This window comes from Theropithecus gelada, chromosome 7b (genome assembly GCF_003255815.1).
Source record: "Theropithecus gelada isolate Dixy chromosome 7b, Tgel_1.0, whole genome shotgun sequence".
Lineage (NCBI taxonomy): Eukaryota > Metazoa > Chordata > Mammalia > Primates > Cercopithecidae > Theropithecus > Theropithecus gelada.
In genome coordinates, this window is record NC_037675.1 from 19,773,224 (window position 1) to 19,799,473 (window position 26,250).

The following is a 26,250-nucleotide window of genomic DNA, read 5'->3' on the forward strand; positions in this document are numbered from 1 at the left end:
TCACTGATCAAGGACAGACCCTGGGGAGGGAGGACCTAGCCCTTGCCTTGGGTCTGAGTGGTCCTGATAGCAGCCTTTGAGTTAAAAAAGGCCAAGAGTTGGGAGGGGCTTTCAGGTGGGCATCACGACGTGTCCATGCAGATAAGTTCAATTGCCCTGGGCTGACCTCCTGTCACTGGTTGTGGGGATTGTTTGCCACCTTGTAGATGAAGAAGCTGAGGTTCAGCAAATTGTGTGCCCTAATGGGAGTAAAATATACTGCACATTGCATTAGCTGCCCTGGCGGCTCTCAGATTCCCTCGCCCAGGGTGGAACGTCACAGGTATTGGTGCGTGGGTCAGCCTGGGACACATTGGCCTGGCTCAGAATACGGGATGAGGCTGTCAGGAATTATTGCTTTGACCTTGAGAAAGTCCCATAGGGTCTGTGATAAGAGGACCCCTGGCTCTGGGTCAGAACCCGAGACCAGCCTGCGTGAGCCTTTGCCTGCCCAGCTTGTGCCGTTGGGGGTCTCAATGTACCTCTGCACCTCACTTTCCTTCTCTGTGAAGTGCCATGTTTAGTCTAGGAAGACAGACTAAAGCAACAGTGTGGGGCACCCAGCACAGTGATTTGCACAAAGCAAGGCCTCAGTAAACTTCTTGTGTTGTCTTTCATGAGTTCTCCAGACTTGCCAGCATTCAGGACAAACCTCTTGGGAAAACAGAGAAGCTGCAGCACTTCCTCGGAGTGGGGCACGATGAGTAAAGACGGGTCTTTTTGCACACAGTGAGATTTCCTGCAAGAGCCTGGAAGGCCAGGAAGGGCTGCGGCAGCTGATCTTCCACGTCACGTGCAGCATGAAGGACGTGGGCAGCACCATCGGCTGCCAGCGACTGGCAGGGAGGCTGGTGGGTACCTCGCTCGTCCAGCTTAAACCAGTAGGCCTGCTTCCCATTGTTGGGGATCCTCACTTCCCCTCTCTCCTGTGAAGCCCATGTTCATGTGGCAAGGCTCAGTGGTTCCTGGTGAGGGAGGATCAGGATGGAAGATAGTGGGTGGAAATGTCCCACCCACTCAGGCCACAGGGGCCAGGCAGGATCTGCCCCAGCTGGTGGGCATGCCTCGGGACTTGCCTCGTCCATCTGTCCCCCAGATCCCCAGGAGCTACCTGAGTCTGCAGGAGGCCGTGCTGGCAGAGCAGCAGCGCCGCAGCCTGGACGACAACGTGCAGTACCTGACGGACAGGCAGCTGGAGCAGCTGGTGGAGCAGACGCCCGACAATGACATCAAAGACTACGAGGACCTGCAGTCGGGTGGGTGGGGCTGGGGTGGGCGGCAGGGTGCCCGTGAGAAATGGAACTGTCTGTACTTCAGCTTGGCCCTCAGCAATGAATGAGAGACCGATAATCAGCCCGTGTTTCTGTCTTCCATCCCCCTCCCCTTCCTTCTTCCCTCTCACCCTTCTTTCCTTGGAGGTAGAGAACACAAACAGCTACTTTACACCAGCATTGTGTTGGCCACAAGGGCAGACATATAAACTGATGGACTGGTCCATGCCCTCCAGGGCTGACGTTCAGTCAGGGAGACAGAGGTCAAACAGTTACAATCAATTCTCATTAGCCACAGGACTTATGTTCTGTAAAGTCACCATGATCACTGAAATAGCAAATACTAAACCAGTGCTCCTAGGAGAGACGCAGGGTTCAGCTCCTGCAAGCCTCTGGTCAGAACATTCTCATCAGCCCATCAATACAGAACCTTGTTTTATGTGTGTTGCTGCTTAAAGACACTGTACTTAATATATAGTGTTGATTTGTTGGCATTGAACTCATGGTTAACAGTACTGTTGCTCATTCCTGAACAAAACTTATCTAACACACAGGTTTTCTCCATAAGGCACATCGAAGCCTTCTCACGCTTAGGGAACTACACAGCGCTTCAGCACTTCACTTGGGACCATTTTAAACAGTGAAAGCATCAACAAAAAGCACAAAAATTCAAAAAACATGGCACTGACATAGACCACTAAGCAGGCCCCTGTTTTCAGCATGAGAGTTGAGAGTGTTGCCCTGTTCAGCCTCCGCTGGGAATGTGCACATTGGTCAATGCAAACTTTTCACCACTCAGCACATGTCTGCAAATAACCACAGGAGCATTGATTTGGGGGTCGCAGATAAATTTTAGTAAGAAGGCAAATTTGCAAAGGCAGAATCCACAAATAATGAGGATCAACTGTAGTTACCGAGGTGGCCATTAGCCTAGGACTTTGGCAAGAGTTACCAGGGGCCACCAGGGCACCTGTGATCAGGCTGCCAACCCGCCTGAAGGGTCCAGCATGTGGGGCATGTTGGTTTCTTCCTAGGAAGAATTTGTGACCTGGGTCCCCTTGGAAAGAAGGCCACCCCAGAGTCCCTTTCGCTCCTTTGTCTAACTGCTGCTTCCTCCTCTCCTTGCCTGGGGCAGCTATCAGCTTCCTCATAGAAACTGGCACCCTGCTACACTTCCCAGACACCAGCCACGGCCTGAGGAACCTCTACTTCCTCGACCCTATTTGGCTGTCCGAATGTCTGCAGAGGATCTTTAACATTAAGGGCTCCCGGTCAGTGGCCAAGAATGGGGTGATCAGAGCAGAAGACCTCAGGATGCTGCTGGTGGGGACTGGCTTCACAGAGCAGACGGAAGAGCAGTACTTCCAGTTCCTGGCCAAGTTTGAGATCGCCCTGCCCGTCGCCAATGACAGGTGAGGACACAACTTACCATGCCAGGCTGTGCAGGTTGCTCCCCAAAAGAGAGATTTGGGGTCTGGAGCCACTGGTGGCCTGAACAAGATTTCCAGGGATCAGTGCTGCCACTGCTGCCCCCTAGGGACAGGCCAGCACCTGATGACCTGCCTGCCTGGCCTGGGTCAGCGGGACAGTGAGCACGGCTGGCCACTCCCTCCTGTGCCCCGGGGTTCTCTGTTCAGGGAGTTAAAAGAAATCCACTTATTGAAAAAGTGTAGGAAAACGTGAAAGGATGTCATTAAAAATAATTTGTGGGAATTTCACTTTACAGAGGCTTGATTGCTTGGTTATTTGGTAAATGAGAGTGAGTGGCCAGTTAGGTGGCTCACACCTGTAATCCAAACTCTTTGGGAGGCCGAGGCGGCCAGATCAATTGAGGTCAGGAGTTCAAGACCAGCCTGACCAACATGGTGAAACCCCGTTTCTACTAAAAATACAAAAATCAGCCAGGCGTGGCGGTGTGTGCCTGTAATCCCAGCTACTTGGGAGACTGAAGCAGGAGAATTGCTTGAACCCAGGAGGCAGAGGTTGCAGTGAACAGAGATCACACCTCTGCACTCCAGCCTGGGCAACAGAGCGAGACTCCTCAAAAAAAAAAAAAAAAAAAAAGAGTGACTGACTAGGATGTACGTGCTAATTACACAGCCCAGTTCCAAATGCAGTCCAACATGATTAAATCATGAGAGCAACATGATCAACTACTCCAGGGTGGATGGTCCGAGGGTCAAATAGAGGCACTCCATATAGTAGCTAATCATCACCTCTTTCTGTGGACTTCTCCTGGATCTTTAACATACCCAGGTCTCCCCTGTCCTAAACTGCAAACAAAACAAATGAGCCTCTCTCCTCCTTTTCCTCCTTTCCTTGCTCCCCAGCATCTGCTGCTCTTCATCACCTTATGCTGGTGGCCAGGCAGCCCTAGGTGCCCCCAGGTACCCCTCCTGTCCTCTGCTGACCCTGCCCCAACTACTGACCTTCCCCTCTGGAGGGCCTTCTCCATGAGGGCACCCTGCCACCCTCCCTTCCAGCCTCCAGTGTCCTCAGCAGGCCCCTCCCCTGCACTTTGCCCAAGCCATCAATTCAGCTGCCTTGGTCCTCCATGCCCCAAAGGAAGAATCCCCAGATTTTCAGCAGGGCCCAGCATCCAGAGGCTCAGGTCTGGGCTTCCAAATTGCTCCCACCTGGAAATCTGGCATGGCGACTGACGCCTCATGTCTGAGACACCTGCCTTCTCTCCTCTGCTGTCTGGTCCCACCGATCACCTTCCCCCACCCCCCACCCATGGAACTATGCTCAGGGAGTGGCACTCTAGGCTCAAAATTCCTCCCTGTATCTGTGAAACCCACTCCTCACCCCACCTGCCATGATATGGCCCTGTCATCTCCCAGTGAAACAATTCTGTTGACTGGCCCTTTCCTCCTGGTGCCACCCATGCCTGCTTCTGTTTTTGTTTGTTTGTTTACAGTTTTAGAGATTTTTTCCCATACGTTATTGGGGCACAGTTGGTATTTGGTTACTAAGTCCTTTAGTGGTGATTTGTGAGATTTTGGTGCACCCATCACCCGAGCAGTATACACTACACCCTATTTGTGGTCTTTTATCCCTTGCCCACCTCCCACTCTTCCCCACAAGTTCCCAAAGTCCATTGTATCATTCTTATGTCTTTGCATCCTCACAGCTTAGCTCCCACATATCAGTGAGAACATATGATGTTTGGTTTTCCGTTCCTGAGTTACTTCACTTAGAAGAGTCTCCAATTTCATCCAGGTCACTGCAAATGCTGTTAATTCATTCCTTTTTATGGCTGAGTAGTGTTCCGTCATAGGTAAAGTTTACTTACAGTGAAATGCCCAGATCACTAGTATTCAAAACAATGACTTTTGACAAATGCATACAACTGTGCAACCAGCACCTGCCTCAAGATACAGAATGTTCCTGTCATACTGGAAGTCCCCCCACACTCCCTTCCAGTCATTTCCCATCCATATCAGCACCAGCACTCTGATTTCTAGCACCAGAGCCTAGTGTTTCCTGTTCTTGAACTTCTCAACTGCACAGAGTCACACGATATGGTCTCTAATTGGCTTCTCCCACTAAACGTCATGCATTTGAGATCCATCCATGCGGTTGTGTGTATCAGGGGTTTTTCTTTCTGTTACTGAGTAGCATTCCATTGTATGGCTTTACCACAATTTGTTTATCCACTTACCTGTTGATAGACATTTGGATGGTTTCCAGCTTTGGGCTATTATGAATAACACTGCTGTAAACTGTCTTAAGTCTTTTTGTAGACACATGTTTTCATTTCTCTTGGGTCAAAACTAGGAGCAGAATTGCTGGGTCATAGAGTGTAAGTTTAATTTTATGAGAAATCACCAGGCTGTCCCCCAAGAGATTGTATGCTCCTCCAAGAGACTGTACACTCCATTTCCTCCCCAATATTTGTTGTCTGTAGCTCTTTCTGATTTTAGCTATTCTAGTGGATGTGAACTTGTATTTGACTGTGGCTTTACATTTTCTTCATGACTAATGAGGTCGAACACCTTTCATGAGCTTATTGGCCATTGCCATATCTTCTTTTGTGAAGTGTCTATTCAAGTTTTATGCCTATTTTAGGATTAGAATGTTTTCCTTTTTGGTACTGATATGTACTTCTTTATATCTTCTGGATACAAGTTATTTCTCAGATATATGATTTGCAAATATTTTCTCCCAGTCTATGACTTGCTTTTTTTATATTAATGAAGTCTAACTTTTTAATTTTGTGATTATTGCTTTTTGTGTCATCTTTAAGAAATATTTGCTTATACTATGATCTTGACAATCTTTCCATATTTTTCTTCTAGAAGGTTTGTAGTTTAGCTTTTACTTCCAGGTCTATAATCCATGTCAAATTAATTTCTGTATATGGAGACAAGTAGGGGTTGAGGTCCATTTTTTCCTGTATATTATCCCATTGTTCCAGAACCATTTGTTGAAAAGGCTTTCCTTTCCCCCATTGAATTACCTTGATTTCTTTATCAAAAATCAGTTGTGTGGGCTTATTTCAGGACTCTATTTCGTTCCACTAATATATGTGCCTATCCTTATGCCAGTGCCAAACTCTACTGATTATTGTAGCTTTAGAGTAAGAACTCGAAATCAGGTTGCATGAACCTTTTGTATTAGTTTCCTGTGATTGCTGTAAGATACCATGAATGTGGCATCTTAAAACAACACACATTTTTTCCCTTACAGTTCTGGTGGCCAGAAGTCCAAAATAAGTTTCCCTGGTCCAAAGTCAAGGGGTCAGCAGGATCATGCTGCCTTTGGAGGCTCTAGAAGAAAATCCATTTTCTTATCTTTTCCAGTCTCTAGAGCTGCATTTCTTAGCTCACATTTCTTTTATCGATATGTAATATTTTACATATTTATGGGGTACATGTGAGTTGTTTTTACATGCATAGAATGTGGAATGATCAAGTCAGGGTATTTGGGGTATTCATGACCTTGAGTATTTATCCTTTCTATGTGTTGGTATCATTTCAAGACCTGGCTTCTAACTACTTTGAAATATACAATATATTCTTGCTAACTATAGTCACCCTAGGCTGCTATTGGGCATTAGAACTTACTTCTTCTAACCGTACGTCTGTACCCATTCACCAACCTCTCTTCAACTCTCCCTCCCACTCTCACACCCTTCCTAGCTTCTGGTATCTGTCATTCTGTTTTCTATCTTCATGAGATCAGGCTTTTTAGCTCCCACATATGAGTGGGAGCATGCAGCATTTGTCTTTCTTTGCCTGGTTTATTTCATTTAATGTAATGACTTCCAGTTTCATCCATGTTGCTGCAAATGACATGATTTCATTCTTTTTTATGGCCAAGTAGTATTCCATTGTGTATATGGACCTTTCTTTATCCATTTGTCCATTGATGGACACTTAGATTGGTTCCTTATCTTTGCTATTGTGAATAGTGCTGCAATAGATAAGGGAATCCAGGTATCCCTTTAATACCTGATTTCTTTTCCTTTGTATAAGTATCCACTACTGGGATGGCTGGATTGTATGGTAGTTCTATTTTTAGTTTTTTGAGAAATCACCATACTGTTTTTCACAGTGGCTGTACTAATTTACATTATAGCCAACAGCGTATAAGAGTTTTCTTTTCTCTGCAGCCTCATCAGCATCTGTTATTTTTTGGTTTTCTGATAGTAGCCATTCAACTGGGGTTATATGATATCTCATTGTGCTTTTGATTTGCATTTCCCTGATGATTTGTGGTGTTGAGCATTTTTCATATACCTGTTGGCCATTCATATGTCTTCTTTTGAAAAACATCTATTCATGTTCTTTGCCCTCTTTTAATGAGATTTTTTGGGTTTTATTGAGTTGTTTGAATTTCTTGTAAATTGTGGATATTAGTTCCTTGTTGGGTGAATACTTTGCAAATATTTTCTCTCATTCAATAGGTCTCTTCACTCTGCTCACTGTTTCCTACGCAGTGAAGAAGCCATTTCGTTTGTTATAGTACCATTTGTCTATTTTTGTTTTAGTTGTTTGTGTTTTCGAGGTCTTAGCCATAAAACCTTTGCCTAGACCAATGTCCTGAAGTGCTTTCCCTGTTTTCTTCTAGTAGTTTATAGTTTGGGGTCTTAAATTTAAGTTTTAATCTGTTTTGAGTTAATTTTTGTACGTGGTGAGAGATAGGGGTCTAGTTCCATTCTTCTCCTTACGGATATCCAATTTTCCCAGCATCATTTATTGAAGAGGGTATATTTTCTCCACTGTATGTTCTTGGCACTTTTGTTGAGAATCAGTTGACTGTAAATATGTGGATTTATTTCTGGGTTCTCTATTTTGTTCCATGAGTCTATGTGTCTATTTTTATACTGATATCATGCTGTTTCGGTTACTATAGCTTTGTAGTATATTTTGAAGTCAGATAGTATGATTCCTCCAACTTTGTTCTTTTTGCTCAGGATTGCTTTAGCTATTCAATCTCTTGTTTGGTTCCATATTTTAGAATTTTAGAATCCATTATTGATCTGTTTAGGTTTACTTTTTATTCCTGATTCAGTTTGGGTAAATTTTTATGTTTCTAGGAATTTGTCTGTTTTTTTTTTTTTCCCCTAGGATTTCCGGTTTGTTAACATACAATTCTTCATAATAGTCTCTGATTATCTTTTATATTTCTGTGGTATCAGTTATAATGTCTCCTTTTTCATTACCAATTTTGGTTATTTGGGTGTTTTCTCTTCTTGGTTACTCTAGCTAGTGGTTTATCAATTTTGTTTATCTTTTTGAAGAATCGACTTTTCATTTCATTGATCCTTTGTATTGTTTTTTAAGTCTGTATTCCATTTTATTTCTCCTCCGACCCTTATTTATTATGTGATTTCTTTCCTTCTGCTGATTTTAGGTTTGGTTTGTAAATGTCTGTAAGGTCCTTTTGGTCTCAAGTCATTTAAATCTAACTTTTTTTGATGAGTTTCTGTCTAGATGATCTGTCTAATGCTGAGAGTGGTGTGTTTAAGTGCCATAATATTATAGTATTGGAATCTATCTCTCTCTTTAGATCTAGTAATATTTGCTTTATGAATCTGGGTGCTCCAGTGTTGGGTGCATATATATTGATATTGTTATATTCTCTTGTTGGATTGATCCGTTTATCATTATATAATGACCTTCTTTGTCTTTTTACTGTTTTTGACTTAAAGTCTGTTTTGTCTGATACAAGTGTAGCAATGTCTGCTTGCTTTTGGCTACCATTTGCATGGAATATCTTTTTGCAATGCTTTACTTTCAGTCTATATGTGTCTTTACAGGTAAAGTGAGTTTCTTATTGGTAGCATTTAATTGAATTATGTTTTTTAAAAAAACATAATTCAATTTAAAAACATAATTTCAATTATGTTTTTTTAAAAAAACATAATTCAATCCATTCAGCCAGTGTACACCTTTTAAGTGGAGAATTTAATCCATTTACATTCAAGGTAATTATTAATATGTGAGGTTTTGTTCCTGTCCTATTGTTAATTATCTTCTGGTTGTTTTTATGTATTCTTTATTCCTTTATTTCTCTCTTATTGCTTATCACTGTGGTTTGGTGGTTTTCTGTGGTAGTACCATTTGAGTCCTTTCTCTTCCTCATTTGTGTGTTTGCTTTACCAGTGATTTTTATACTTTTGTATGTTTTCATGATGTTAAATGTCATTTTTCTTTTTGCTTCCAGGTTAAGGATCCCTTGAGCAGTTCTCGTAGGGCCAGTCTATTAGTGATATAAGGTTTCTGCTGAGAAATCTGCGATTAGTCTAATGGGGTCTCTTAGGTGACTAGATTCTTTTCTATTGCTGTTTTTAGAATTCTTTTTTTGACTTTAGACAGTTTGACTGTAATGTGCCATGGAGAAGACCTTTTTGCATTATCTCTGTTTGGGGATCTCAGAGCCTCCTGTATCTGGATGTCTAAATACTAGACTTAGGAAGTTTTCATCTCTTATTTTGCTAAACCGGTTTTCCTAACCCTTTCATTCTTTCTTCACCTTCTGGGGCTCCAGTAATTTAAACACTTGGTTGCTTTATGGTGCCCCATATATCACAAAGGCTTTACTCATTATTTTCTTCATTTTTCTTTATTTTTGTCTAACTCTCTTATTTCATAAGACCTGTCTTCAAGTTCTGAGATTATGATTCTGCTTGGTCTAGCCTATTATCAAAGCTTTTGAATGTATTTTATATTTCACTCAATGAATTCTTCAGTCCCAGAATTTCCATTTGGTTTTTTTAAATGATATTAATATCTATCTCTTTGGTAAATTTTTCATTTGCATCCTGCATTGTTTTTCTGATTTCTTTGTATTGTTTTTCAGAATTTTCTTCTATCTCACTGAGCTCCTTTAGTATCAGAATTTTTAATTATTTTTCCAGGATTTTATAAATTTGTTCTTGATTGAGCTGTATGGCTGGAGAATTATTGTTTTCCTTTGGAAGTGTCGTATGTCCTTGCTTTTTCATGTTTCCTGTGTCCTTACATTGATGACTGTGCATCTGGTGTAAGAGTTACTTCTTCCAGTATTTGAATTTGCTTTTACAGGGGAGAACTTTCTCTCAAAGATGCATCTATGGTGTTGGTTCAATAGGGCACTTTGACTTTCATTCTACATAGATGCAGTAGTGTAATCTGTATGATTTCTTTGGCTATAAACAATGTCAGTGGTATCTGTGATTTCCTCAGTGATTTAGGGTGCCATTGTTAGTGGAGCTTGTGGGGAAGTTTTGCTGGGGACCGGGATGCCAGCTGGGTCAGTCTTTGGGCCCCAGTGGTGGCAGCAGGCATGCCTGTCTTTGGACCCTAGAGTGGTACACACTGGCACCAGTGTTAGAGGGTCCAGGCAGGCCTATTCTTGGGCTTCCAGGAGGCTTACTTGGATGTTGGTAGTGGTATCAGTGAGCCAGTAGGTGGATGGATTCTTGGGTCCCTAGGCAGCTGGCATGGTGTGGGTAATGGCAGTGGGAGTGGCAGGAAAACCCTGTAGGTCCCAAGCAGTGCACACTTGTATGGGCAGTGGCTGCAATGGGCTGGTTGGGCTTGTGCATAGGGCCATGGGTGACACGTGCAAGTAGGTACCAGCTGTAGTGGTAACAGCTGAGTCGGTAGGCCCAACCTTTGGCCCTCAGGAGAAGGATTCAGGTACCACTGATGGTGGACTGAGTTGGGCAGTCCCTCAGCCCTAGTCCATGTGCTCTGGCACAGGGGTCAGGGGACATGAAGCCAGGCCAGGTGGGCTTGTCTTCAGGCCCCCCAATGGTGTGTACAGGTACCAGCCATGGTAGGCAGGAGTGGAGTGATCCCCAGGCCAGCAATGGAATGCTCAGGCTGGGGACATCAGTGGTCACACGGCTGCCCTGCCACTGGGGAGGGTGGGCCACCTTCAGTGGCAACAGATTAGGCCGGTGGGTGGGGAATACATGTCACCACACCTTAGCCCTTAAGGTGGTAGCCTATGCTTCACTCACACCTCAGCCCCAGGGGTAGCAGCCCACATTTCTCTTGCACCTCAGCCCCAGCACCTCTGGGCTCCAGGACAGTACACAGTCAGTTGGGGACAGGGCTGTAAAATAGCTCCTTCTGGGCCAGGTGCGGTGGCTCATGCCTATAATCCCAGCATTTTGGTAGGCCGAGGCAGGCAGATCACAAGGTCAGGAGATCGAGATCATCCTAGCTAACACAGTGAAACCCCATCTCTACTAAAAATACAAAAAATTAGCCGGGCGTGGTGGTGGGCACCTGTAGTCCCAGTTACTCGGGAGGCTGAGGCAGGAGAATGGCGTGAACCCGGGAGGTGGAGTTTGCAGTGGGCCGAGATCACGCCACTATACTCCAGCCTGGGTGACAGAGCGAGACTCCATCTCAAAAAATAAAATAAAATAAAATAAACAATAACAACAACAACAACAACAAAAAGGCTCCTTATAGATTTCTTAAAGAACTAAAAGTAGATTACCATTTGATCCAGCAATCTCACTACTGTCTATCTACCCAGAGGAAAAGAAGTCATTATGCAAAAAAGATACTTGCACACACATGTTTATAACGGCACAATTCATAATTGCAAAAATACGGAACCAGCCCAAATGTGCATCAATCAACAACTGGATTTAAAAAATTGTGCTATATATATACCATAGAATACTGCTCAGCCATATAAAGGAATAAAATAATGGCAATTGCAGCAACCTGGATGAATTAGAGACCATTATTCTAAGTGAAGTAACTCAGGAATGGAAAACTAAACATTGTATGTTCTAAGTTATAAGTGGGAATTAAGCTATGAGGATGCAAAGGCATAAGAATAATACAATAGACTTCGAGGACTTGGGGGGAAGGGTGGGAGGGGATGAGAGATAAAAAAAACTATACATTGGGTACAGTGTACACTGCTCGGGTGATGGGAGCCCCAAAATCTAAGAAATCACTGCTAAAGAACTTTATCATGTAACTAAACACCACCTGTTCCCCAAAGCCCTATTGAAATTAAAAATTAAAATGTAAATAAAATGCCTCCTTAGTGTGGCTGCTCAGGTCTCAGAGAGTGTGAGACTTAGAGCGAGCACCCTTGGAGCAGTGCCATTGCACAATCTCCCATCGTTTAGTTTCAGGGCCCACAAAGGGCGAGGGGCTCTCCTGTGCCTTGGATTTCAAGAGTCCAGAGTAGGAATGTGGACCACTGGGGATCTCTCACTTACCTTTTCCCCACATTAGGGAATCTCTCTCAGCTGTCAGCCTAGCAGGCTGCCTTACTTCCTTCTCCTTCCTTGCCTTAGGTATTTCCTGTCACTTTTCTGTCGAATTCCAGTGTTTCCTCTTGGATGATCTATTCAAAGTGCGATTATCTACTCACTGTTTTGCCTCTTCTCAGTGTCGGAGGCAAGTCTGAAATGCCTCTAGTCAGCCATCTTGAAGCCGCCCCCCCCCCAGCAGCATGGCACCCTGCTCCAGTGACCATCTTGCCTTCTTCTGTGCAAGTCTCTCTCTTCCCCCTATCCTTTAAGGACACCTGTGGCTGCACTTAAGGCCCACCCAGATAATCTGGGATCTCTCCCCCATTTCAAAGTCCGTAACTTAATCACATCTACAAAGTCTCTATTTCCATGTAAGGTAACAATCACAGTTCTAGGGTTTAGAACCTGGATATTTTGGGGCTCATTATTCAGCACATGACACCTTCCAATTTTGTTCTTCTGTTTCAAGATTATTTTGGATTATTCTAGATCCTTTGCATTTTCATTTAAATTTTAGAATCAGCGTGCCTGTTTCTAACACAAAAAAAACTGTTGTGATTTTTATGGAGATTACATTGAATCTATAGATCAAAGAGAGCTGATATCTTAGGAATATTGGATCTTCCAATATGAACATGGTATATCTCTTCATTTATTTTGGTTTTTAAAAAGTTTCTCTCAATAATTGTTTGTTTTCAGCATTCAGATTTTCTGCGTCTTTTGTTAAATTTGTGTCTACATAATTTATGTTCTCCGAGATGGGTAAATGACATATCTTCTAATTTGATTTCCTTTTTTTTGTTGTTGTTGCTGGTATACAGAAATAGAATTTACTTTTAAATATTTACCTTATATCCAAAAACCTTGCTAAATTCACCTATTAGCTCCAGTAGATTTTTCAGGATTTTTGAAAAAAAAGACAGTTTTACTTTTTTCATTCTAATCTTCGCATATTTTTTTGCTCTTTTTGCCTGATTGCATTGGCTTGGATCTCTAGCGAAGGCTTAAAGAGAAGGGATGAGAGAAGACATCACTATGTGTGATCTCAGGGGAAAGCATTCAGTCTTTCAAGTGTGGTGTTTTCTACAGAACTTTGTTATCCATGGAAACTTTATCACATTGAGGAAGTTCCCTTTTATTCCCAGTTTGCTGAAAGTTTTTATCATAAATGGACCCTGAATTTTGTCCCCCCAAAATGCTTGTTCTGCCTCCGTTGAGCTAATTTTTTTCTTCAGTTATTTTTCTGTTACATGAATATGTTGACTGATTTTCAAATGTTAAACCAACCTTGTGTTCCCAAGATTCATACCAAAAACATCACGGAGCACCTCTTCTGTGTGCCACCGCACGTCATGCTGGGGCGCCTGGGGACAGAGAATGCTCCCCGCCCTCTCTAAGCACACTCCAACAAGGAGAGCAGCAGGAAAGCCATGGGGCACTGCCACTGTAAGAGGGCCGCGTGAGAGACCCAGGATGCATGAGATGAAGTAGAAAAAGCAGAAAGAAACAACAGGCACGGCCCAGGGCCTCCTGTATGGGGAACAAACACTGAGCAGATAGAGAAGCAAGGAATGTTCAGATGTGAAGGACACTCTGATGAATAATAGCGAGAGGTTGGGAATGTCCTTTCACCCAGGACCTGCGAGGCTGAAAAGGCCTCCTGCTTCACCACCTGTGTCTGCGGCGTCATCTGCACAGCCCCTGTCTACCTTCACCAGCCCTGCCAAGAGGGGATCCTTTCTCCTCCCATTGTATACCCATGTGTCAGAGCATGTATGTCAGAGCTGAGACTTGCGCCTCTATGCTTGGGCCATGGGCTGTCATTGAATTTTCTTATAGTTTAGGGAGTCTCTTCCAGAAAGTTCTAAGGACATTTATTGTACTGAAATCGGTTTATTTTAAGATTAGAAGAACTGAAGGCAAAACCTTTACTGGGAAAGAGTCCAGCATCTGCACACCCAGGGGGCCGTCCTGTGCCTGTCTGGTGCCTGCCCCCGCAGCCCCACAGCATGCAGCTATTGCTGGTTTTCTGGCACACTTTTGGAGGGACCTCCCAGGTTTCAGCTGTTTTAAGATGACGACAGATGTGAAGGCCTTGCTGACACAATAATGCAGCATTTTTATGATGACCAAGAATGTTCTCATAAAACATCCCTCTTTCGCACAAATCAGGCTCATTCTAGCTTTTAAGACAATTACGTCGTGTCAAGTGGCCAAGAGCAATAAATAGCTTTGAAGGCCAAAAATGTTACTCTGACCCTGATATCTGCATTGTCCTTGAAACCTTGCAGCTGTATTTGTTTTTCCTTCATCAACCAAAGTTAATATTAAGTGATTCCCCAACTGCAACCCCATTTATAGAGAATTGAGTCCCATTTGCTGTCTGACATTTTTTGGACCACAGATGTTTTCATATCTTCCCTTAGCCTTATTCTAGTCTCTATCTTAGAAACCATAGTAGACATATTAATGTGACCAGTCTTCATTTTCCTTTGGAGTATTTATTCTCAGCATATAAATCACCCTTCTCTTACTAATAACAGAATTCCGAAGGCCCTGGGAGGAAGGAGCCCAGCAGCCTGAGGTGTTTCAGCACAGCCTGTCCCCAGACCAGGCCATCTGCTGGGGTCGGGGCACTGCAGTGGAGCTTGGGCCCCGCTGTTCACCAGTCCTCCTTGGTGTGTTTCAGCTACCTCCTGCCCCATCTCCTTCCATCTAAACCTGGCCTGGACACCCACGGCATGCGGCACCCCACAGCCAACACCATTCAAAGGGTATTCAAGATGAGCTTCGTTCCTGTTGGCTTCTGGCAAAGGTTTATAGCACGGATGCTGATCAGTCTGGCGGAGATGGACTTGCAGGTATTATAGCTGCGGTTTCTGCATAGGCAGATGCCCGAGAGGCACCTACAGTTGTACCCTTGGGGGAGGGGAATGCCGTTTGCCGGGGGGCCCTGCCTGGAGACCCTTCTCCCAGAGCCATGCCACCAATGTAGTGCCAGGGGGCAGGTGTGGCGTGGGCTGCTGGCCAACACATTTAAGCCATCCTGTGAGTTGCAAATCAGCACCCTCCTTAGACAGAACACACCCTTTATAAACAGTGGTTCTAAATGTTAGCCCACCTCAAAACCACCTGGAGTTTGTTAGAACAGGGTTTGGTGGGCCCCACCCAAGAGGTTCTGATTCAGTAGGTGTGGACTGAGGCCAAGAATTTGCATTTCTATCCATTCCCCGAGGTGATGCCACTGGCCCAGCAGCCACACTTGGAGAACCGTGAGTTAGAAGCACAGTTTTGCCATCTTGGCTGCACACTAGGCTCACGTGGAGTAAATTCTAAAAGACACAGACCACACTCCAGACCGAGCGAATCAGAATCTGAGTGTGGCATTGTTTGAAAAAGTGATTCCTCTTTGGTATCTTTAAGGCTCCCAGGTGAGTTCCCTGTGCAGTCCAGTTTGAGAACCACTTGTGCAGAACTTTACATGACTCCGGTAACATTGGAGACCCAGCCCAAGGAGTTAGCTTCTGTGGGTCTACCTGGGGTTATGGGAAGGAGTCCCAGCTGTCAGGCAACATTCATTTCATGCAAGGCGGGAACATGGAAGCAATATTTGCTACAGTGGTGTTTTTCAAAGTGGGGTTCCTATACCAGCAAAATCAGCCTCACCTGGGAATATGTGAGGAACGCAAGTTCTCAGGCCCCACCTCAAACCCGCTGCATGATAAACTCCAGAGGGAACCCCACACTGGTTTTCACAACCCCTCCCGGGGATTCTGACACACTTTTGGTTTTGCAAACCTCTGGCATAATCCCTGACTGTCAAATCCTTGACATTAAACTCCGTATGAGTTTAGTGTTGCTACATTCTAATTAGAAAGCCCTTATTGAATTATAAGTTCTTAGCTCTATAAAAGTGTTCTTTGATCTCCCCATTTTCACTGAAATGGTAAGAAAGATCAATGCAAAATCCTTAAAGTCCATCGTGACAGTAGCAGCCTGTGTTAGCGTGGAGGGAGACTGGTTTATAGTGCCAGAAGGGTGAGCTGATTGAAGGAGTGGGCGCAGGCGCTGGTGCTCCTACTTTTCCATTCCTCTGCCCTCCCTTTGAACTCTGTGTCCCGCTGTGTTCTCAGGGGAGGGTCATGGAGCACTAGCGTCGTGGGAGGCTGAGCTCACAAGCGGGGCCCAGCTGGACCTGGAGGCCTGGGCGCCCTTCCGGGCAGCAGCATCCCTCACTTGAAGTTAGGAAAGAAGTCCTATTGAAATTCAGATGGGTGACAGGACAAAAGTTCAGTCTCATCACTCATCAAAGGCATGCAAATTCAAGCAGCAGTGAGATGCCACTTTTCATCCATCACATTAGCAAAGAGCTGAGCCATAATCCCCAGCCCCGGGGCACGAAGCTGCCCCGTGCACACTGGTAGTCGGTGCACAGGACAGTCTCGTCATTCAAAAAGCGATTCCTCAGGATGCATCCAGAACTTTAAAATATTCAGACCCTTCGACCGATAATCCGACTGGTAAACATCTAAACTAAGGATACCGTTTTCAATCAGAGAAAGCTCTGTGCCTTTCTCATGTAACTCACAGTGGTTTTGAAGGAGCAAAAGATTGGCACCAACTTACACTTCCAGAAGAGAGTGGTTCAGGAAATTACTATGCTTAATAGAATATTAAACTTTAGAAAAATGAATTTTATGTGTGTTTTTAATGACATAGGAAAAGTGAGGTTTTTTAATGTATATGAAATTAGAAATCCAATATGGCTTCAGCTGTTTTTTACACATATATAGAGATAGAAAAAAAAAATCCTGGAATAACATATACCAAAATCTGAATGATCTCTCTGCTTGGTGTTAAATGGGTGTTTTGTTCGCCCTCTTACATTTTTCCGTATTTTCTGCATTTTCTAATATGAATATTTGCTTGTAAAGTCAGAAAGAGAAAAATTTTTAAAGGAAAGCCTATTTTTCAATTCTTTGGAAAAAACCGTTTCCAGAATACCCTAGAAACCCTGTCAGATAATGTAACGTTCAATTTGGCAGCAGGGATGAGCAGCGTGGGAGGAGAGGGTGGGAAAGATGCGGGTCATTTATCAAGATGGGGCCCAGCCCGGCCTCCGCAGAGCTCTGCCCAGGACCAGCGAGGAGCCCGGAATACTTAAGCAGGGTCTTTTCTCTGTCTTTCAGCTTTTTGAAAACAAGAAGAATACTAAAAGCAGGAACAGGAAAGTCGCCATTTACAGTTTTACAGGAAACCAGAGAAATCGCTGTAGCACATTCAGAGTGAAAAGAAATCAGACCATCTATTGGCAGGAAGGGCTCCTGGTCACTTTTGATGGGGGCTACCTCAGGTAGGAACACCTGGAAGCTCACCTACCGGGCCAGCAGGTGCCACAGCAGCCACCCCGGGGCCACGTCAGCAGGATGCTTCATCCTCTTGGTGTCCAGAATTTTGCTAGTGAGAGCGGCTTGCCATGGCGGCTTGCTAGAAATGTGAGGCCCTCCCATGAGTGTCCCAGAGGCTCGGGGCTCCTCACCCCTGCTGAGTCCCCCTTGCAGGATGGGAAAGGCAAAGGCAGATGTGGCGGCCACAGCTCAGGACTTGAGGGACGTGGTGGCCATTGAGCTCAGGAGAGCCTCAGGCACCTCCCACAGTTATTCAGGTCACCATGTGACCTTGCAGCCATCCTGCCCGTCCCCTTGTTCTGTGAGAAGCCAGGCTGGGGGCAGGGGGCACTGAGACTCCTCAGCCTCCCTCTGCACTGCCCATAACCAGACACGGAACACAGCTCCCTGTGCCATTTATTCTTTTTTTTTTTTTTTTTTTTTTTTTGAGAGCAGTAGACCTAAAGTCAGCTCAGCAGGTTTAACGAATGATAAACACCCAAGATTATTTTAATATTTACAATGAACTTTGCAAAATAGTCTTCAGCTCTGTGAGAGGAGAAGAAGGGAAAAGGCGAGGCAACTTTACAGAGGGCTTGACTGGGACCTGCCGCCTCCACAGAGATGTTCTCACTTAAAGCCCACGGTTGCTGCTGGACAGATGAGAACACTGAGGTTCAGGGTGGTCCGGTAACTTCCTGAGGGCCTCACCCGAGGGTCAGCTCCCAGACTGAGCATCCCTGACGGCAATCTTCCTTGTGTCTCCTTCACCAGGCCAGGTCCGGGGCAAGAGCAAGGCAGGGCCACACACACGTACATACGGGGAGGAGTCCCCCATCAGTCCTGCAGGGCACAGAGTCTCTCCAGGTTCCCAGGGGTTGCATCCTATCCCTAGGGGCAGGAATATCATCCCAGGGTCCCCCAGAGCCAGATCGCAATGGGCTCCTTTTGGTTTCTGGGTTGCAGTGTGGAATCTTCCGATGTGAACTGGAAAAAGAAGAAAAGTGGAGGAATAAAAATCATTTGTCAATCAGAAATGAGGGACTTCTCAGCCATGGCTTTCATCACAGATCATGTCAATTCCTTGATTGATCAGTGGTTTCCTGGTAAGAGAAGATTCTGGAAACAAGCCCTTGTTCATGCTAATATTTATTTATAAATCAGGGTGGGGCTGCTTCTTTTGGGGAGGACAAAAATCCCACTGGGATTCGGCCCAAGCAAAGTAGGGGGTCTTAACCGTCCCTTGGTGGGAGTCCTGGCCCCCGAGAAGTCCAGCTCTGTCATGGGGGGGAGTACCGTGGGGAGGATGGGGCTCGAACCCCACTGGGATTGTGCAGGGAAGCAGCCTACCAGCTGCCCACAGGCATGGCAAGAAAGATGACACTGGTACCACGAATGGTCCACGGAGATGCTCAGTGTGAGCTCACACATGTCTTGTTTTCACAGTGAGGACGGTGTGGCTGAAACTAGGGGGGAGTCGGCAGATGGAAATTTATCCTCTGTGCAGGGGCAGGGATGGAGGGGAGCTGTGGCCACCAAGGGGCCTTGCTCTCCTTCCCTGCCGCCCCACCCATCCTGGCGGTGATCAAACCACTAACACAGCCCTTCTCAGTCCCTTTGGATCTGTTTCTTCATTGATAGTTCACCCCAAAAAAGTACTCTTTGAGTGAAGTTGCTGAGGCTCCCTGTTTGTTTTGCTCCTGCGGTGGAGACAACTCCCAGAGCAACCTGCAGGGGGGAGGCCATCTGGGGCTTAATGGGGCAAACAGCTGTGGGAATGGCTGCCCCGAGAGCCTCAGCCCCTGAACGCTGGAGGCCAAGCAAGTGACTGGAGAGCGGGTTTGGAATTCCAGTGCCGCCCCTGCAAGCCTCAGCAGGTCCCCAGGCCTCCTCGGCCGGCCTCACCTGCATGCAATGCCTGCATCCCAGAGAGCGTCAGGGAAGGTGGCTAAGGAGCAGTGGCAGCATACACTCAGGATACACATTCCAGATCCCAGGGTCTGGTCTCTGTCAGGGTTGGGTCCTTCACGCTGTTGGCAGGAAGGGTGACCTACAAGGAAAAAAGGCTTGGAAAGGAGCCCTCGGAGAAGGCAGTTGGGTGTGTGTCATGGTGATTTGTGAGGCACATGGCCATCTAAGGGGGCCCCTTAGGCCCATGTAAACCTTTCTGGGCACTTTGCAGCTCCCCACCAGCCAGTGTTCCCCCCACAGCAGGTGCTGGGCAGTTTGACAGGTGGATCCCTTAGACAGTCACCTGAGATGGAAAGGGCTCTGGTGAGCACCTGAGACAGGCTGCCTTGAGCTGGCATCCCCAGCCAGGGGCCCCTCCCAACGGGATGCCTTACACATGGACCTACAGATATTAGATGTGCCTGGAAAGTTCTAGGCATCCACTTCCTACCCTGCATGAAGCAGGCAGTTGGCCTGCCCTGAGGGCACCTCCACAAGGCACCTTGGAGGGTGTTTCTCTGCACCTCCTATCAGAGGCGTGGGAGGGAACCCATGTCCACTGACTCAGTTTTGTCTGTTATAATTTGCACTCATTTCTCCCCCTGCATTGCCCTTCATAGACATTGCAAACCTGATGTTTCTAATTGTAGGAAGAGTGGTTTCCACACTGCTGTGATTGTTGGAGGATAGCTCAGACCTAGTCTGTAATGACCTGTTAGGGCCCAGTCATGCAGGAGGGATCCCCACCCTCCTCTCAGGCCCCCCAGCCAGGCTGCTCAGGGTCCCAACCACTGGGCAGTTCTCAGAAGCATCCTGAACCCTCCCTAGACGCATCTTTCAGGACAAACAATTGCGCTCTCCAAAAAGGCACCTGAATGTGGCAATGGGTTTCAGCCTGTCTCTCGGGTACAGGCCAGGACAGGCAACTCCCCTGCTGTGAAGGCCTCAGGGCCTGGGGTACAGAGTGCTGCTCAGGGGCCCTCCTGCACCTCCTTCTTGTGAAGCTGTCTCTTGCTCTGCCCTTATTTAGCCCTGACGGCCACAGAGAGTGATGGGACTCCACTCATGGAGCAGTATGTGCCCTGCCCAGTCTGCGAGACAGCCTGGGCCCAGCACACGGACCCCAGTGAGAAATCAGAGGGTGTGCAATACTTCGACATGGAAGACTGCGTCCTCACGGCCATCGAGCGGGACTTCATCTCCTGCCCCAGACACCCGGACCTCCCCGTGCCGCTCCAGGAGCTGGTCCCTGAACTGTTCATGACCGACTTCCCGGCCAGGTATGCCCCGAAGGCCCCTCCCAGAACACAGTGCAGGTCACAGGGGGCGCTCCTTGTTGTGCAGTTGCCAAGTGATCTCCAGGAAGACCCCTCCAGAGCTGGCAGATACCCCAGCCATCACTTCCCACCAATCTCAGTAGCTTTTTAGGTTCCCATCCTCGGCTGCCTGAAGGGTACAGGCTGCTGGCTTTCCATTTTGGAGGCCTTGGTAGGCCCAGCTGGGAAAAGCACTTTGCAAGTGCAGTCATCCTGCCTCCCCATATGCCTCCCCTTTCCCCTCGTAGCCAGAGCTGCTCTCTCCTGAGCTGCCTCTCCTTTCCAGTCCTACCTCCCCACCAGCTCCTGGGCCAGCAGATAAGCACAGCCGGCACTCCTCGGGCATTCAGGAAGGGGAGAGCTCCCACCCAGAGCCTTGTTTACCTCCTTTGTCAAACGCTGACTCCTATCTGTAACCCTAGTGCTCAGCATTGGACCCCTCAAATCTGTTCTTAGAGTTTATTCTACCTATGCTAACCCAAGATGATAACTAGGGAGAGAATTGGGGAGGAAATAGGAAACGTCACCTTTCAGAAGAAAACTTCCAAAGGGATCCTTTCTCTACGGCCACCACTTCCGTGGACTTCACCCTGTGCCAGCCATCACCACCTCTGAGGCTGTTCGGGTCCTGAGCCCACTTTACAGAGGAGACTGAGGCTTAGCAAGCCTCCATAACCCACCCAGGTGTGCCCACCCGCAAGTGGCAGGGCCGGGGTGGCCCAGATCTGTCCAGTCTCACAGATGGCTTTGAACCATGACTCTCGGCCATGGGGACAAATGACCCAGCCCAGGACCCACCTGCATCAGGGCGGGGGTGATGTGGCTGATGCCGTGTGTGTGTGGCAGGCTCTTCCTGGAGAACAGCAAGCTGGAGCACAGCGAGGACGAGGGCAGCGTCCTGGGCCAGGGTGGCAGTGGCACCGTCATCTACCGGGCCCGGTACCAGGGCCAACCCGTAGCTGTCAAGCGCTTCCACATCAAAAAATTCAAGAACTTTGCTAACGTCCCAGCAGGTAAGCAGGTCCCAGGTTGGTGCTGTTTTTCTCAGACATGTGCTGCCCGGGTCTAAGCTCTGTGCCGCCTTAGAGAGGCCTGAGGCTGCAGGTACCCCGTGTCCTGCTGGCTGACACTGCGCTTTCCATGGTAGACACCATGCTGAGGCACCTGCGGGCCACGGACGCCATGAAGAACTTCTCTGAGTTCCGGCAGGAGGCCAGCATGCTGCACGCGCTGCAGCACCCCTGCATTGTGGCGCTTATCGGCATCAGCATCCACCCGCTCTGCTTCGCCCTGGAGCTCGCGCCGCTCAGCAGCCTCAACACCGTGCTGTCGGAGAACGCCAGAGGTACCACGGTGTGCCGCCCCACCCGACTCCTGAGACCAACAGAGCCCCAGGCGCCTCCGCCTGGCATGGGGGTAGAGCCTCAGGTGGCCTTGGCAAGCCCATGGCACACCCAACCCATGGCTCATGTGACCATCCCCTGGGTGTGAGGCCAGGCACCTCGCCAGGTCCAGTCACTGGGCAGAGCCTTGGCGAGGACGGCAGAGGGCACACTGTGGAGTCGGCTAAGACCAGGCTCTGCCGCGGTCCAGGATGCTACTGAGTTTATTTGCCTGTAAAAGGAGGATGATAACATCCTCTCTGGGAGGGCACCAAGCACATGAGCTGCATTAAATCACTTTCTTAACTGCACATGCACACCACTGCTGAGACTCAGATCCTAGGGTCAGTGGGACGTTTATTTTAAAATAAAACGTTAAAATAATTTAAGTTGAGAAATGAACAACTAAACTCCAGAGCTGCCAGAGGGTGAAAGGTAGTTATCTTTTGACTAGGGAAGAAGAAATGCTATTAAAATCAATCACTTCTGCCTCAATGGAAGATAATTTTTTAAACAAAATTCTTTATTTTACTTTTTTCATACAAGATCTTGCTTTGTTGGCCAGGCTGGAGTACAGTGGTGCAATCTCAGCTCACTGCAGCCTTGACCTCCTGAACTCAAGCAATCCTCCTACCTCAACTTCCCCAGTAGTTACAAGCATATGCCACCACACCCAGCTAATTTGTTGTTTTGTTTTTTGTAGAGATGGCCTTTCGCCCTGTTGCCCAGGTTGTTCTCGAACTGTGAGCTCAATCGATACCCCCACTTTAGCATCCCAAAGTGCTGGAATTACCGGCATGAGCCACCACACCCAGCCAAACAAAATTCTACTTGCAACTCACCCCTTTACGTAGGACAGCCTTGACCTGAGATGAACTCTAGAGATTTCGAATCCTTGCTCATTCAGCAAAACTGCCAGCAATTCCAGGAATAAGGTATCATGAATGAAGCTATAGTGATGAGCACTTCTATCCTAAATACTATTTCACTTAACCAGGCCATTCTCTGTCCCTTCTGGCAGTCTGGTGAATAGTGAGAATGTGTCAATAGAATATAAAGTATCTAGGGGCCAGGCGCAGTGGCTCACATGTGTAATCCCAACACTTTGGGAGGCCCAGGCGGGCAGGTCACTTAAAGCCAGGAATTCAAGACCAGCCTGGCCAACATGGTGAAACCCCATGTCTACTAAAAATACAAAAGTTAGCCAGGCATGGTGGCATGCACCTGTAGTCCTAGCTACTCAACTTGGGAGGCTGAGGCATGAGAATTGCTTGAACCCTGGAGGCAGAGGTTGCAGTGAGCTGAGATCGTGCCACTGCACGCCAGCCTGGGTGACAGAGGGAGACTCTGTCTCAAAAAAAGAAAAAAGAAAAAAAGAATATATAGTATCTAGGGAGATAGGAAGACAAAAAGACAGTTGCTATCATGATAATTTGATTCTATCAAAACTGAAATTTTGATACATTTGAAAATTGTTTTTCTTTGCAAGATTCTTCCTTCATACCGCTGGGACACATGCTCACCCAAAAAATAGCCTACCAGATTGCCTCGGGCCTGGCCTACCTGCACAAGAAAAACATCATCTTCTGCGACCTGAAGTCGGACAACATTCTGGTGTGGTCCCTTGACGTCAAGGAGCACATCAACATCAAGCTATCTGACTACGGGATTTCGAGGCAGTCATTCCACGAGGGTGCTCTAGGCGTGGAGGGCACTCCTGGCTACCAGGCCCCAGAGATCAGGCCTCGCATTGTATATGATGAGAAGGTACCTGCCTGGATCCCCTGGCCCAGCCCCACAATGCAGGAGCCCAGCCCTGAGGCTAGCCAGGCATTCTTGGAGGCAGCTGCAGCTTTGGGGCTCAGCATCCCCAAAAGTACACTTTTCTCCCTCTCCCTTGCTCCATGAGGGAGGTTCTGGCTTGAACCAGAAGGGAGCAGGGGCCTATGTCTGTCTGCTTGTAGCAAGATTGACTTCTCCTTAGCCTCAGAGTTCTCAAACCTTGATTCAGAAACATTGTAGAGGCTGTAAACAGCAGATGAAGAGTCCAAGACAGAAACACGTCTGGATTTGGGCTCCAACTCACATTTAGATGTGCACAATGAGGACACAGGACCAGCCTTGCAGGGCACTCAGGAGGAGCAGACAGAATAAGGACGGTAAAGACCCCTGTCCTTAAGTCCTGGTCACAGGGTGCTGGCCAAGTTGAATGCCGAACCAGGAGAAGGGTGAAAGGACAAGCTGGCATCCCCAGGCAACTGTGCTGCCAGCCTCAGTTGAGACAATGACTAAATATTGATCTTCCGATAACATTTATCCCTGATGGCTATTTGGTAGATGCAGGCCCACAGACAACTTAAAGTCATCTTACCATGCATGTATTGCATCTAGTGCCAGCCTTGTTAATTAATCACCCAGCATTAAAATTCTCTTGTCTATAATTTCTTATTATTTGGTGATTTTTCAGATGGTCATTGACTAATTGCTGTAGGAATGACCTGTGCATGTGTGGATTAGCTCAGCACCTGTGGCTGCTGCCCAAGATAGAAAAGGCAAATCAAAGCAACAAAAATAAGAGCTTCACAATAGTAGGTGACTTCAATAAGGAGGTCACCTTGAAACTCAGATTATCATGGAAACATTCACATTTAAAATTCTCAAGTCTATCTCAGCCATTCTCCTGCTAAAATATTATTTCTTGACCCTTATAGGGGTCTGTATAAATTTTCCTTGCTGGACCTTTTTATGATTATGAAAATTAGAGAAGGCAACATGTCGTGATCCAGGAGACACTCCTTTTTTTATGAGTTGCATACACAGCACTTTTAGTACCAAGCACATCAAGCTGAGGGTATGTGTTTTCCTGCCTTGTCTTGCTACTCACGGATAAGGACCATGACCTCCTTGGAGTCCTTAATCAGTGACTAACAGCAAGTTCTCAGTATGTTTTATTGGACGGAAGGATGGATGGATGGATGGATGGATGGATGGATGGATGGATGGATGGGACAATGGGCAAATGGACAATATAGTGGGAAGTCAGATGGATGGGTGGATGGACAAGAGGAAGGATAGGAAGATAGATGGATAACTATGCAGGACAGGTGGTCAGATGGATGGACAGATGAGAAGAATGGATAAATGTACAGGAAGACAAGCAAATGGATGGATGGATGGATGGATGGATGGATGGATGGATGGATGGATGGAAAGAAGAAGGGGTAAGAAAATGGAGAGATAAATGGATAGAAGAGAAAGTGGTCAGATGGGTGGATGGATGGGTAGTTGGGAGGATGGATGGATAAATGGACAGAGGGACATGGTCAGGTGGTTGGTTGAATGTTTGTTTTCCTTGTCTAATTGTCAACCTCAGGGCCAACTAGTGAAGGCCACTGGGCCCAGGCAGGGACGTGACTTGGCTTATTCTGTGCCCAGGTAGATATGTTCTCCTATGGAATGGTGCTCTACGAGTTGCTGTCAGGACAGCGACCTGCACTGGGCCACCACCAGCTCCAGATTGCCAAGAAACTGTCCAAGGGCATCCGCCCAGTTCTGGGGCAGCCGGAGGAAGTGCAGTTCCATCGATTGCAGGCGCTCATGATGGAGTGCTGGGACACTAAGCCAGAGAAGGTACTTGGGAGCACAGAGCCCAGGGCCCTGGGACCTCCTGCCATGTGGCAGAAGCTGTGGGTCCCCAGGGTATGTGTGTGTGGCTGCCCACCCGTCACAATTGGCGACCCTTCTCTGCTCATTTCTAGAGGGTGATATTTGCTGCTCCTAACATATCTACTTTCATTTTCTTTGTGTGTGCATGTCACTCTTAGGAAACAAACTTCCTTTTCCTCCCCAACTTTTGTGTTACTTCACCATGCAAACAAAGTATATCAACCCCTTTATAACAACACAGTCCCTGTGCAAGAACAGAGGGAATGTGGGTATCTCTTTCTAAAGTAACGGGGAAAAGGTTTGGTTGTGAGAATCAGAGATCATATTATAGTGTTAAGGCTAGTTTTTTGTTGGTGGTGTTTTTGTGTTTTTGGAAGAGGCTAGTGGTTTCAAGGTTAAAACTCATTTATTAAATCAAACGAGCTAGTTTAATGTATTGAGAGTAAACAGGATATTCTTTAGAAGAATGCATGTCCTTATCTGGGCATGGTGACATGGACTTATAGTCCCAGCCAC

General features: G+C 46.8%; 1 protein-coding gene across 1 annotated transcript in view; it reads left to right on the top strand.

Annotated features, from left to right (window-relative positions):
* The window catches only part of LRRK1 (leucine rich repeat kinase 1), a 148,474-nt gene that overhangs the window by 109,676 nt on the left and 12,548 nt on the right, over window positions 1–26,250 (top strand). The window contains exons 18-28 of the mRNA XM_025391389.1: window positions 770–890; window positions 1,136–1,295; window positions 2,446–2,722; window positions 14,723–14,894; window positions 17,223–17,386; window positions 18,387–18,526; window positions 20,401–20,650; window positions 21,533–21,699; window positions 21,834–22,031; window positions 23,558–23,835; window positions 25,504–25,698. Of these exons, the coding sequence (XP_025247174.1) occupies window positions 770–890; window positions 1,136–1,295; window positions 2,446–2,722; window positions 14,723–14,894; window positions 17,223–17,386; window positions 18,387–18,526; window positions 20,401–20,650; window positions 21,533–21,699; window positions 21,834–22,031; window positions 23,558–23,835; window positions 25,504–25,698 (2,122 nt within the window). The remainder of the gene's footprint in view (window positions 1–769; window positions 891–1,135; window positions 1,296–2,445; window positions 2,723–14,722; window positions 14,895–17,222; window positions 17,387–18,386; window positions 18,527–20,400; window positions 20,651–21,532; window positions 21,700–21,833; window positions 22,032–23,557; window positions 23,836–25,503; window positions 25,699–26,250) is intronic.